The 13,820-nt window shown below is 26.8% G+C and overlaps 1 protein-coding gene across 1 annotated transcript in view; it reads right to left on the reverse strand.

The window, feature by feature from the left end:
• Positions 1-8,074: 8,074 nt before the first annotated feature.
• Positions 8,075-13,820, reverse strand: part of LOC113386708 — a gene marked incomplete in the record, with an annotated part of 10,379 nt that continues 4,633 nt past the window's right edge. The window contains 4 exon segments of the mRNA XM_026624471.1: positions 8,075-8,372; positions 8,445-8,766; positions 9,354-9,640; positions 11,368-11,426. Coding sequence (XP_026480256.1) covers positions 8,075-8,372; positions 8,445-8,766; positions 9,354-9,640; positions 11,368-11,426 — 966 coding nt within the window.

A 13,820-nucleotide genomic window follows, 5' to 3' on the forward strand; every position in this document is an offset into this window, starting at 1 on the left:
ACTGAATATGCGAGGTGTGAAAATGGGCGATATGCATATCGTATACATCGTTCACCAATGTGCGAGTATATGATCAATTTTATTCATCGACTGAAACATTTGCCAGAGAAATATATGATGAACAGTGTTCTTGAGAACTTTACGATACTGCAGGTGAGCAGGGGTTGAAGGATAATGGGCTTGATATTACAAAACATCTATCAGTTTACATATTGAATTATTTAAATCATTTATTAATAAAGAATTTGATTTATAGGTGGTATCTAATCGAGACACACAAGAAACATTACTGTGCACAGCATATGTTTTTGAAGTATCGACTTCAGAACACGGTGCACAGCATCATATTTATAGACTTGTGAAAGACTAGCGAGCAGCTAGACGCAATTTATGAAATTAAATACTTACAAATTAACACAGAGAAGAGATTCTATATATAGATTTATATATAAAAAAGAATATTTAAGATACAAATCACACATCCTCTTCGGAGAGGTAAAGTGAGTCACTAGCACAAAATGATTTGCAGAGTTTAAAATTGATATTGCACAACATTCGTACTTATAAGAATATATTAGGATTTGACAGTTTATTTATTTATGATAATGTCGATTTTGAATTATCTGCCATATTATTTGCCAATAGTTGGCAATAAAATGTTATAAGAATGGACTCTAAACCAAATTTCAGTATTCATATATAAATAGATGATTAGCTGCTTTGGTTTTGATGAAATTTGTAAGTAACATAAAGAGAAAGAGATTTTATATATAGTAATATATTTTTTAGAAAAAGAATTATTTAATGTTATCGATATCGGTAGATGTAAATAATTTCGATATATCATCAGTGATAGCTGCAAAAGTTGCTTGATTTCATTGTTAGATTAACTTGAGTTTACTTTTGTGATAGAGAAGACATCAGATATTAAGTTCAATGACTGAAATCACAGATAATAGATATTAATTTATGATTAGCTGCAAGTTAAAGTCACTGTTGTCTGCAAGCAAGTGAAACTTATATTGAAATTCAAAGTTCTGAATGCACATTGCCATATTTTATTATGAATATAAATGTGATTTGTCTGAAATGTTCAATTGAAAGCATGTAGTGTTGCAATAATTTCGGAATGCTTCATGAATTTCTATCAAAAATGTGTGTAGAAATCTATTATGCAGTCCAATGAAAGAAATCTCAATGATTGTATAACTGTTTTTCCTTTTTGAATTAGGCGGTTTTTCATGTTTTTTTTATTGTGGCAGCACTGCATGTGTTCGATGTGCGTTTGGCCTAACTTCGTCAGTTTACCTGTCAAACAGTTTTTCAAGTGCAAAAAAATATATTCTTCAAATTTTGCAAAAATCAATTGTATCTATTTTAAAATCTGCAAATATCGTTTATGTTTAAATAAACAGTGACATTTTAACAAAATCGTACAAGAATTTTAATAAAAAGTTCTTCATGGATATAAAATCCGTCAGTGCCTACGCATATAAAAATACTATAGTGTTTAGTATTATTAGAGTTATTAATACGTATTATTAAACTATTTTAAATAAAAAAGTAATAGTCTTAAAAAGGATCTTCATGTGTGTTCTAAGAATGAATGTGCTGTAAATCGGAAAGTGATTTTATTTTCAAATTTTATTTGATATATAATCGTATATATATTAGGATTTAAATTTCGTCCATGCGAACGCGTGCTTGTGATTAAAAGTAAGTTTTTTTTACATATACATATATATAAAAAGTTGTATACTTCTACATAATTGTATTTTTCTATATGTAATCTGTGAATTGACATCTTATTTGGTTGAATGATCTATTGTGCAATGCAAATTGAGGAAAATAAAAACATCTAAATTGTGAATAAATTAAGCAAAAATTAAGAACTATCATCATCCATAAAATAGATCAATAAATTAGTGGATAGTAAAGTCAATGGAATTAGTACTTAAAACTTCATTTACACTACAACCATACCTAATATACACTAAAAACATATTTAGAAAAGTGTCCATAAGCTTTAGTGGAATTTCTTGTGAATTATCCATATATAGAACATCTGGAAATTCTTTATATCTAGAATTAATCAAATCTGCAAAATTATAAATTTCTTTACATTGGTTGAGATTTTGCTCAAAATTCCACAATTTACAATTAGATTTTCTACCCTCAAAATCTTTTACTTCATTCAACCAGACTAGGATATCATCATGGTTCTATTTTTAAAATATCGGTGACATATTGTAAGTAAAGTGTGATTTTTTCAATATAAGGCAGCTTCTAACGACAAATTTTCAATGATATTCTTATAACTGTTAATGTGGTAAATAAAAATCTGTTATATAGTTTAAAATATATGACGATTAAGCAAATCCATAACAAAGAGCCAGGTTAAACTTGTCTCATCCAAGATATTTTTCATGTATTATAATAGATATATAACAAAGGCCAAAATTAGTTTGGTGGATTAATCGAGAAAGAAAGCTCTGAAATAGTTTTGTTATTTGATTTACTATTGTCTGTTGTATCAGTCATTGAAATTGAGTACACCAAACAGATTTTGGCATACCAACAAATTTTAAAGAATTAAGTATTATGAACAATTTGGTTAAAATTCTTCTTAGAAGTGGAATTTTGTTTAAAGATTTAAAATTAGAGAATTTTTACAGCTTTGAGATTTAAATTATTAAAATACTTACATTCATCATAGACCAATTTACTCATTCTCTTAAACTATAAAATATATTTTAAACAAATTGTTCACTATTTCTTATTCTAACACTTATGACAATACAATTATAAAGCATCGTTCCGTATCACCTAGACAAAATCCCCATGACGATAATACTTCTTTTACAAACATAACAATAAAATAGATTAAATGATTAACCAAAACAGTTAAAATATCAAATCTGATACTATTTCTGCAATATTTGAAAAATATTCTTTGTATATTTTGGCATTATAAATGGGAACCGTGGAATAAGCAAATTTTTAATTAATAATTATTAATATTTTAGCAGTGCAGATCTTTTTTTTACTTCTTATGATTTTGAGAGTTTATTTATTTTATATTAATGATGGATTTATATATATGAATAGTTTATATATTATACTGATAATTCGAAGATGTAATTTTTACTAAGAGTTTTTATTTAGATACTATTACTATTATTGCAAGGCAGGTCTAGTATATTTGAATTTTAATCAATAATAAACCTTAATGTAAATGAGCCTTAAATGATGTAATTGATTTTTTAGAAAACAACCTTTTTTGTTTCCAATAAAATTGAATTCATTTTTTAAAAAGTTTTTGAGTACAATTGAACTAAATATAATTAATAGTAATATTCAGAACATTTACTTTCTTTATTGTTGACTGATTTTAATTTATTCACTGAATTTCTAAGATAATTATTATTATAACATATTATATAAAATAAATAATAATGTTGTATCTAAATGACTGAGTTTATTTTAAGCACATAGCAACTCGTTTTATTTTATTCTTTTTATTTATTGTTAAATATGATTATTTCCAATCTTATATCATGTGACTTTATCAGCATATTTTACTTTTCTTCTCAATGTTTAATATGATTGGTTTTAATTATAAATCTCAATTACCAAAGGCTCATTTATTTTTTTACACAATTTCACACATAACTCCTTTACTTATGGTTTCGAATCATTAAATCTCTTAATCATATGAAGGTTTATAAGTTATTGTAAATCCCGAATTAATGAATTAATATGTATCTTAATGTACTCCTGCTATGTTTTTATATATGTTTTAATATTAATATATAAAATGTAGGTTTAATACATTCGCCATCGGTGCGAAGGCAATTGATTTTTGATCTCTAATTTAGTCAAAACAATGATTATTCTTTTTGTTAAACTTTTTTTTATTGATTAATTAGTTAGTGATCATCATTTTTCATCTTGAGTGACATTCACAGATCTATAAACGTGGTGATAGAATCGAAGTTATACTTTTTGAGGTGAATAGTTAGTCAAATCATAAAGTGAATTGAGCTGAAAATAACCATTTGATTTGTATCGTTGAATACTTTGTTCTATAAATTAGATTTTGACTGTGGCAATTTGGTTCATTGAGGATATTGAAGCATTAACTGATTAGTGAAAATTAGTTTTAATATTGTATTTTTTAATACTGGTCTATTCCCATATGCTAATAGGTCATCATAAAGAGAGATTTTTAATATATTTACAGATATTTATACTGTAAATAAACATCATATTTCAGATATGTACATCAAAGTGTAATTTTGATTTCTCTTGAATTATATATCCAAGTTGTTCAGATATAAATATTAGAAGTTGATTGCCGAACAGATTTTGTACTCATATAACTGTTTCTTTGATTTTAACAAAAGTTCTATACTACACTACTCTATTTATTTATTTGCATAAGTTGCTTTGCATTTAAAATACAAGAAATATGATATTTACTTCAAAATTTAAAGGTTTTATTACTATTTCAAGATAAACAACTATTTGTCATTAATGTACACTGCACTTATACAAATTCCAAATGCATATCTATCAAAATTTGATACATTCACAGCATAAATATCATCAAATATAAAGAAAAATTTCTCTTTACGATAACAAATTAACATATTTGAATAGATTATTAGTATATATATATTATTCAATGAATATTAAAAATAATTGTCACTTGAAATTAATTGCAATCCAAATGATTTTAAAAAGAGTACAGTCTTTTAAATTATATTTATTTCAATTGGAGTTGATTTATTTATTTGTTATAGAGTTATGTTACTTGAAAGAGTTTTACATGTTTTACTTTAATTGACCAAATAACTTTTTGCTGAAAATGATTATAGCAAAATAAATTTTCAGTTTTATAAATTAGTTAATTACAATCTTTACATTTTAAAAAAACTGATGTTTTTTATGAGATTTATTTTTTGTAATAATGAAGTACACTTTGGTTTCAAATCAAAATTATTTGAACAATGGTTAAACGGTTAATATAGACAAAAATTTACTAAACCACTAATAAAATAAATTTGTTAAGTCAGTTTTGAAAAATACATAAGTATATTCAATTTGTTTGTCTCAAGAGAATTAATTTTGTCTGATATTGACTTTGAAGTTGATTAGCAATTTTTGAAAAAATTGTTAAAAATAAAGGCACTAAAGCAGTTTTGAATTGCTTGTGCATTTCTGAATTCTGCCCTCAATTTTTCAAAGTTTTAAAATGCTATGATAAAATATACAATATAATATATTTGATTTGGCACTTATTGTAGAACAGGTGATAAATAAAAAACAAAATATTTTCGATAATCCATTTGGCAATAAGTAATTACATTTTTTATTAATATTAATAGTCATTCAAATTGTAACTTGTGATCGAAATAGAACAAATAACAAGATATATTATAATATATTATGATATAACAAATATCGAGATATATTATAATTTATTATGATACATTATGATATATTATGATAGTCTCTATGCCAAATTTTTCACCAAAATTCACTTTTTTTTGCAAAACTAGACATTCTATCATCACGCAGAAGGTCATTGTATATATTGTGGAATATTACAAACCATTTACATACTGCGATTTTCTTCTAGTTATGAAAAATTGTTTATTGTTGGTTTTGAATTCGTATTTTTATAGTTGCTTTTATACTGTATAATCAATTTCGAATTACGATTATGATGTTTCTAAAAGAATTAATTGATCATATAGTATTTAATATCTGCAACTCAATTAAACATTATTTATTTTATTATTTACATGAAAGGAACCATTTCCTTCATGATTGGTCGCAACCAGTAAAATGTGTTTTTTTGGAAATTCTTTAATATGATTTACTTATTTTTTGATCGTAGTGTGTTCTTGGCCTTAAACATATTTCATTAAGTGACTTAACATTTGATACTTTTCCTAGTATTGACCGATAGATTTTAAGAGCAGTTTGTCTTTTTCCAACAATTTTTACTTCTTAACTATTCATTGAATTTGCATTTGCAAAGCTTTGTTTGAAATACGTTTTAATTTTAAGTAACTGATGATGAGATACACTGAAGGAGCTTTGAGTAGCTTTTATTCAATACGATCAAAGAAAAAGTTCACCAATTACTAAACTAATGGTATTTTAAAACAAAAACAATCGTATTCAATAAAAGCCATAAAGTTGATATCTTGTCATGTTTTATTTTGTATCAAATTTTATAATCGTGTTCTCAAAAATGAATTTATTCAAGTTTTTCAATATTTTCTCCCACTTTGCACAAAAGGACGACAAAAGATAATAATACTTATAAGGGAAAAGAGAAAAATAATAAAAATGAAAAATATTTTTAACTAAATCTTGTATAAATGTGAAAAAAATTGCAAAGAAAAATAAATATATATATAATTAAAGTACGATGGAGGCTTGTACTGATTTTTTAGAAATAATTGCAAATCAAATTGAGATATGTTACAAATGATTTAATATAGTTTACAGCAGATGTTCTACATTCTGGATTGATTATTGGACCTTACTTTGTTTTACTATAAAAACTTAGCCAGAATAATTATTTATTATAGTTACTTATAACAATAAATACTTTATACAAGTGCTGGTTCATGTTATTAGAGAATCTTTCTATTTATATTTATTTAAAAACTTTTCCAATAATATGCATCTATTTTTCATTTGATTTGCAATTATCTTTAAATTCAACAAAATAAAAGGAAATGTGTTCCTCATGAATCGTTTCTCTCATTGTATATTTCGTGTAGGTTAAAAGAAATTATAATAATTATAAAAATAGATATTAATATCAAAAAAATATTTGAAAAAAAAAACGTTTTGTATTATTACCACCGGACAAATAAAATATATCTGTATTTGAAAAATGTGTTGTTAATATCAAACATTAATATATTAACAATAATCCAATTGAAACTGAGTAAAATTGTTTGTATGTATTTAATAGAGCTCGACGTACCATTTGTAAATGAAAACTCTACAATTGTTAGTCTTCGACTAAGCCCACAAATACTAAAATTGATAAGACTTCAATAAAAGTACAATAAAAAACTGCAATAATATTAAAATATTAACAATAGTTCAACATATAATATTTATGAATAAGTTGTGTTATTACTTTAACGAGCTCTACAGGACATACAGTTTACATATACTAGAAAGATCTAATTGGACTAAAAACTCTTTAACGCTAATAGTACGACTCTAAAAACTGATAAATTTTTAACAAAAAACCTAAGTATTCAATAATAAAACCCCTTATAAAATAGCGCCATATTGATAAAGTATTTCTGCCAAGAATGTTGATTTAGTTCATTAGATTTGCTCTCTTAAAAATAATACACTATTATTCAATAAAACATCAAAAATAGTTTTAAATTTTAAATATTTATTACTTACATATTAAAATATTTTATAAATTTTGACCTTTGGATTTTTAAATAACAATGTAGCTTATATATATATAATTACTATGCGTATTATATTTTACAACATTTTAGATAGATTTTCAGATAATAATTTAGATAAAATGAGTACATGAATTCTTTAAAAAGAAGTACATCTTTTACTATATGAACTTCATCAATAAGTATAATTTTATAATGTTGAATTTATTGATTTCATAACATCATGTAGATGGTTAAAATGCATTAAAATTACAGATTAAAATTGATTTTGTAAAGTTTTGTTTATAATTTACATATTACATAAATATTATATTTAAATTAATCTAAATTTTATTTTCATTAAATATATGATTTATTAAACTGCTACTAAAAAGTAGCATTGTCATGAGCCTTAATGAAATAATTTCATTTTAAAAAGACAAACTTGGAAGACATTCGATTCTGAAATTGCCACTTGGCGTTGCTTGAAATTTATATCAAGCATAAAACGTTTCAAAAAATATAAAAGAAACGAAGTTAAATAAAATATAGCTTGTGCAACAACTTACATACACTCATCAATATCATCATACCCTGATTTTTACGCCTGATTTGCAAACCACTAATAAATAACCTTATAATTCATTATATAATCTGCCATTTGTACTATAATCTTTCCCAAAAGGTGGGATTCTCTGTATAGCTCCAATTGTAAATTTTACAACTTGGATCATCAAACATAAAATTCTATAGACTATAACTTTACGCATTTTAATCATGGTCTGTTTGTCGACACCAACTTTGGTGCATACATTTTCTAAATATCTTATAAGAGCAGACAATCGTTTCTCTTCTTCCCATAATTGTTGGCATTCCATCATGCTGAAATCCAGACTGAAGTTCTTTGTTTGGGCTTCCAATTTTTTCTTATATCTAAACAATAAAAATATTAATAAAAAAATTCAGTTAGAATCGAATAATATCAGATAATTATGAAATAATTACCTGCTACGTCTACTGGCAAAGTTGTTCTTTGCTCTTTCTTCTGCTTGAGATGCATCTGAATATGTCTTTAAATTTCTAGACTTGTTAGGATTGTATGAGAAGTCAATTGGATGTAGTTTTCTCTGTTGTTCTACATACTGCTGTTTCTTGATTTGGGACAATCTGTTCATTTTGTAAAGTTCATCTTTTGGTTGGAAAACTTTGAAATTTGGATTCAGTTCAAATTCGATTTGATCAGCATTTGGTGGAGACGAGTTGCCATTGCCCAGTGTTAAGATGCCGGAGTCATTGCTGAATGTTGAAGGTGGCCTTTCTATGTGATCTAATGGAGGATAATGGATAATTGAATAAACAAAGAATATTAAAATAGTTAATGGATCATTTAACTTAATTTACTTTAATAAGATGAATTGAATTGAAGTTTGGATGAATACCAAATTGGCTATAGGTACAATATTAAATGGAAATAGTGATCATATAGCGATTTGAGGTGCAGAGAAAAATTCAGGATACTGGCTAACATAAAGCAATACTTGCATCAACAAGAGCACAAACAATAATTTTATGAACTCATTATTATGTATAGTCTTAAATAAGCTTAAATTAGGTAAGAATCTCGGAATTCGAGATACCCAGCTGTATGTCTGTACATACTTGTATATTGACTCCCTAAAAGTTGTCTCAAAACCTATATATGGTAATTACATTCTATCATATGTAGGTTTTGAGACAACTTTTAGGGTGTCAATATACAAGTATTTACATACTTACAGCTGAAGCTGAGTATCTCGAATTCCGAGGCGAACTTACTATAATGACTGGACTAGTACTATCTTGCAGTTATTAAATGTATTACTCAATTTTAAATAAAAGGTAAAATAAATCACCACCTCAAGCTGTTAATCTTACCTCTTATCCTTTTATTGAAGTCTCCTTGCCTCTGTGCCATATAATTAGCTATAGAAACCTCATATTCGCTATAGTTATCAAATTGTTCAGTTTTTATTTCAATTTTTGGTGAATTGAGGACAGAGTCGCATGATCCTGGGCTTAACCTATCATTGGTATCAGGAGAGGCTGGTGACATGTCCAGAGGTCCATTGTTATTTATAGAGTGTGGTTGCACCTTATCGGGTAATTCAGGCTTTATTGTATAGTCCAAGTGATCTGGAGTCATTTTGAACTTCTGTTGATCGCTGTGGAGAAAAATTAATGTATAAATGTGTTTAATATAATGGATCCAAGAAAAAAAGGCAATAAGCAAGGCAAAGAAATATTGATACAACTTCCCATACCGGAATTTAAAAATTTTACAAGCTTTTTGATTGTAATGTAATTAGATGTTTTAGATTTTTTGAAATATTTTAAAATCAAATGCAACATTTGAAACTAATTATTTGTTAATACTTTCAATCGTGTAATCAGGGGTTCACAATGATTTGCACTCTTAAAAACTGCATGACAACTGCTCCGTCAAAGTCCCACTAAAATGAGAGGACTTTGCCCGTTTTATAAAAGAATAATCGAAGCGCGATAGCGCCGCGTCGAAGCACAACAGTTAAAATTAAACAATATAAATCCTGGTACGGATCACGGATAAGTAAACAAAAATTGTACTTATTAAATTTCTACAAATTATCTGATAGTTTGATGTGCATATGCTTAAAGATATTTTTTGACCAACAAGTGGGATGTTTTCAAACTTATTTTTGAATTACCAAAACTGTTGAGCCTGCCTTTCGAAAAAAATTAATCGATTCTTCATTTAGCCAGTACAATATTTTTTTCTTAATCATTTAAACCGGTTAGTCTGTGCTCTCGAAATCGTTGACGAAAATTTGTATCCGAAAACATAGAAACACATACAACCTTTTTTGTCTAAAATTGATACATTGTAATTTTCTAATTAATCATTTTAAAGAGGCATTCAACAAGTTTTAGTTGAAGACATTTCTCTTTTCGAAAAAGAAAAATGATTTTGTGATATAAACTGATGAACGAAATGGAAAACAAACTCAAGGAAAGGTTCCGTATTACAAAACTTTCGAAGTTTTTCTTTGAATATACTGCAATATAACTGAGATAACTACATTAGAAGTACCGATGATAACAATTTACTATTAAGATGGTTTTTAAAACTCATGTTGTTTCTGATAATCATTAAAAATCACGATATTTAGGCGGAAAATATACCTATACCTCTGGCATCCGTAAACAATTTCATTATTAATCGGCCTTGAACGTTGATCAATTAAACATATCAAATAAGACTTATTAAATGCAGTAGTAAACATTTTCCTTTTTTCCTAGCTAGACTTAATGGGATTTTTACGGGAAATAGCCGTGAGAAAATAGTGGGTGAAAATAATTCCATAAGAGGATTCTCGATTCTGGCTTTGGACGAAAAATTAAATATAATTTATATTTATGGATGAGACTGACAGAAAGGTTTTCTAACAACAAATGGCAAAATTATAATTGTGAGCATTTGAGTTTATTGCGACAAAATCAATGTTTAAACTTATGTAGTTAATTCAAATAAAGCAAATTTTCAAATTTAAAAAAAACTAATAATCCCTCGCGACCCCAGAATTTCCGAATGGACTATTTGGGGTCGGGACCCATAGTTTAAGAAGCCCTGGTTTAAACGATGTTTTAAAACGTTTGCAAGTTTTATTAAAAAAGTTGCGGTTTTTCTTTAAGAAATGCTTGGAAATTGTTGTTTCATTAAATATAGAAAAACTTAATATGATCCAAAATAAGGGTTTTAGTAACTATAATAACCGTTTTGAAATATGCGTAAAATAATGTAAAGATATCAATTCAAAGTCATAATGTCGATTTAATTGACAAGGAATCACTTAAATTTCACTTTTAATGCTTATTCTGTACTATATACTTATTTCATATGCTATATACTTACAAGTCAAAATTATGTAACCAAGTTTGTACGATCATCTCGGGATTGTCTGGCTTGGACAGCAACTTTCTCAACACATTTCAGGATTCTATAAACAAATAGAATTAAATTTTATAAATTTACTCTTATTAATATATGTATACAATATTTAAATACATAATGTGAACCGAAAAATTTGCGATTTAAATTATATATACTTTAGCCTGCATTATTAACATATGGACATGACATTCAATTCATTTAAATTTATTTTCAAACCATATTTAAGCTAGTTTCTTGGTGGAATAAAAGTTATGGAACGACAGTAATAAATTGTTTGCATATAAAGAACTGGGACCTATATTTAGAAACGTTTTTAAAAATTTAATGCTCTAAATTTGAAGCAATGCTTTGTTAAAATCAATATTTTAAACATTTATCTGACTTAAGGTGACAATTGAACCCTTGAACCTTTAGAAAAGGTAAATATAAATATATGTGCATGAATATAGAGTGTTATGCCTGAGACAAACTCTGCAGGATGAGAGACATGGATGCTGGCGGCGAAAAGGGACAGATAAGGTAACAAGTGAGTCCTGTGAAAGTGGGGCCAAGAATGAACTTCCCTGGGCACGGTCCAAAAAAGGAAAGGAATCTGGACAGGAATTATTCTGCAAAAAGTGCTTTTTGCACGACTTCGTGCAAGGCAAAGCTTGAGGATCTAATAGAAGTATTGAAAAAAAGAAGAATGCAAATGATTGACGAGTTAGTGTACTGCAAACCGGAGCACAAGATCAAGAAACATGGAAGCAGAACTTTCAAAATATAGTTATAATGGAAACGATAAATGAGGAATGGGAAAGGAAATCGTTGATTTGTGGTGACCAAACACCATGGACCTGCCTTCGGGCAGACTTATAAGTAAATATTATTATAATGTGTCGTGTTGCATTTGAGTCTGAGGTAAAGTTTTTTTCCACATTTAGCTCGAACCAATCAGTGAACCTATAAGTAAATAAACCTACATACAAATTTTCTTCATATTTCGAAAAAAAAAATGAAATAAGTGGGAAAATTACTAACTTTAATTTTTCTTATGATTTAAAAAAAAAACAATAAAAGAAAAGGCAATTATTTCTGCATTATTTACAATTCTTATTTACAAACATGGGAGTAGAATTCATTTATGAATTATGCAACTTAAAGTTAAAAGTTTTAACAAATATAACTAGTGTCGCATGGCATCGTGTCTTAAGCCAAATTACTGAAACTAACCGCATCATAAATTTAAAAATTTGATAAACTGAAAAAATAGATTTAAAATATTTGTCTCTTTTAAAAAAAATTGAAATACACTTTCATAACTTGAACTTTCCTGAAGCGCGTAAGCGCCGCGTTGCGTACCAGTGGATAAACATTGGTACATAACCCATAGCAATATGAACAAAATTTATAGTTATTAACATCTCATGATTTCTGAGATCATTTTTGCCCGCCAGATGGCATTTTAATGTAATGTAATAAAGTGTTTTTGAATCATTTTTTCAATAGTATGCCAAAATGTTCAGCAATATATGAAACGTAAAGATATATCAAAATTCCATTGTCGATACTTTGCGATTACTGTACCTTAACCACGGAAATTTAATATGTTATAAAATCTATACCAATGAACACAAATTTACAAACAGAATTGTATTCACATTTTGGCATAAGCAACCGAATGATATTTGAAATCTGAGAAACGATTTGATAAGATCCACACAGGGACTTGACTATAATATATATATATATATATATATATATATATATATATATATTAACAAAGTCTAATAATCGGGCATAACATCAATAAAAAACATGAATTTCTTTCAAAAATTTATTTTAAATCCATACGTTTCGGCTATAATCCTAGCCTTCATTCAGTGGAAACTAAAAATAAAATTAAAAACTAAAAGAATTGAATTGGAGTGAAAAGAAAAAATAAAATAGTAATAGTACTTACAATTAGTAGATCTTAGTGTTAAATTGGAAAATTTTAATAATCCATGGTATTAGATATGGTAATGCACTACACTATATATTATAAACATTAACTTGAAATTACACAATATTTTCACAAAATACTGATTTGAAAATCTTGGTAAAAATATTTTTTAAAAAATGTCTTTCTCCATTACATCTTCAACCAGTCTACGAATAACACACTATCCATTTGTGATTTTTCAAATCAGTATTTTGTGAAAATATTGTGTAATTTCAAGTTAATGTTTAATTTTTATAAATGAAAAATAAACCTTTCTAATCAACAACTAGCAATGAAAATTTGAAAAGCGGTCATTGACCGCCACCGGTAGGGATAGATACAACATAAAAATGTTGGTAGGTTTAGTGTTAATATTGATATTCAAAAACATATATATTTAAGCCATCTGTGTGGATCTTATCAAAATCGTTTCTCAGATTTCAAATATCAT

This window comes from Ctenocephalides felis, unplaced genomic scaffold (genome assembly GCF_003426905.1).
Source record: "Ctenocephalides felis isolate EL2017-DRISC unplaced genomic scaffold, ASM342690v1 CF-g0.4_SCAFFOLD_00845, whole genome shotgun sequence".
Classification (NCBI taxonomy): Eukaryota; Metazoa; Arthropoda; class Insecta; order Siphonaptera; family Pulicidae; genus Ctenocephalides; species Ctenocephalides felis.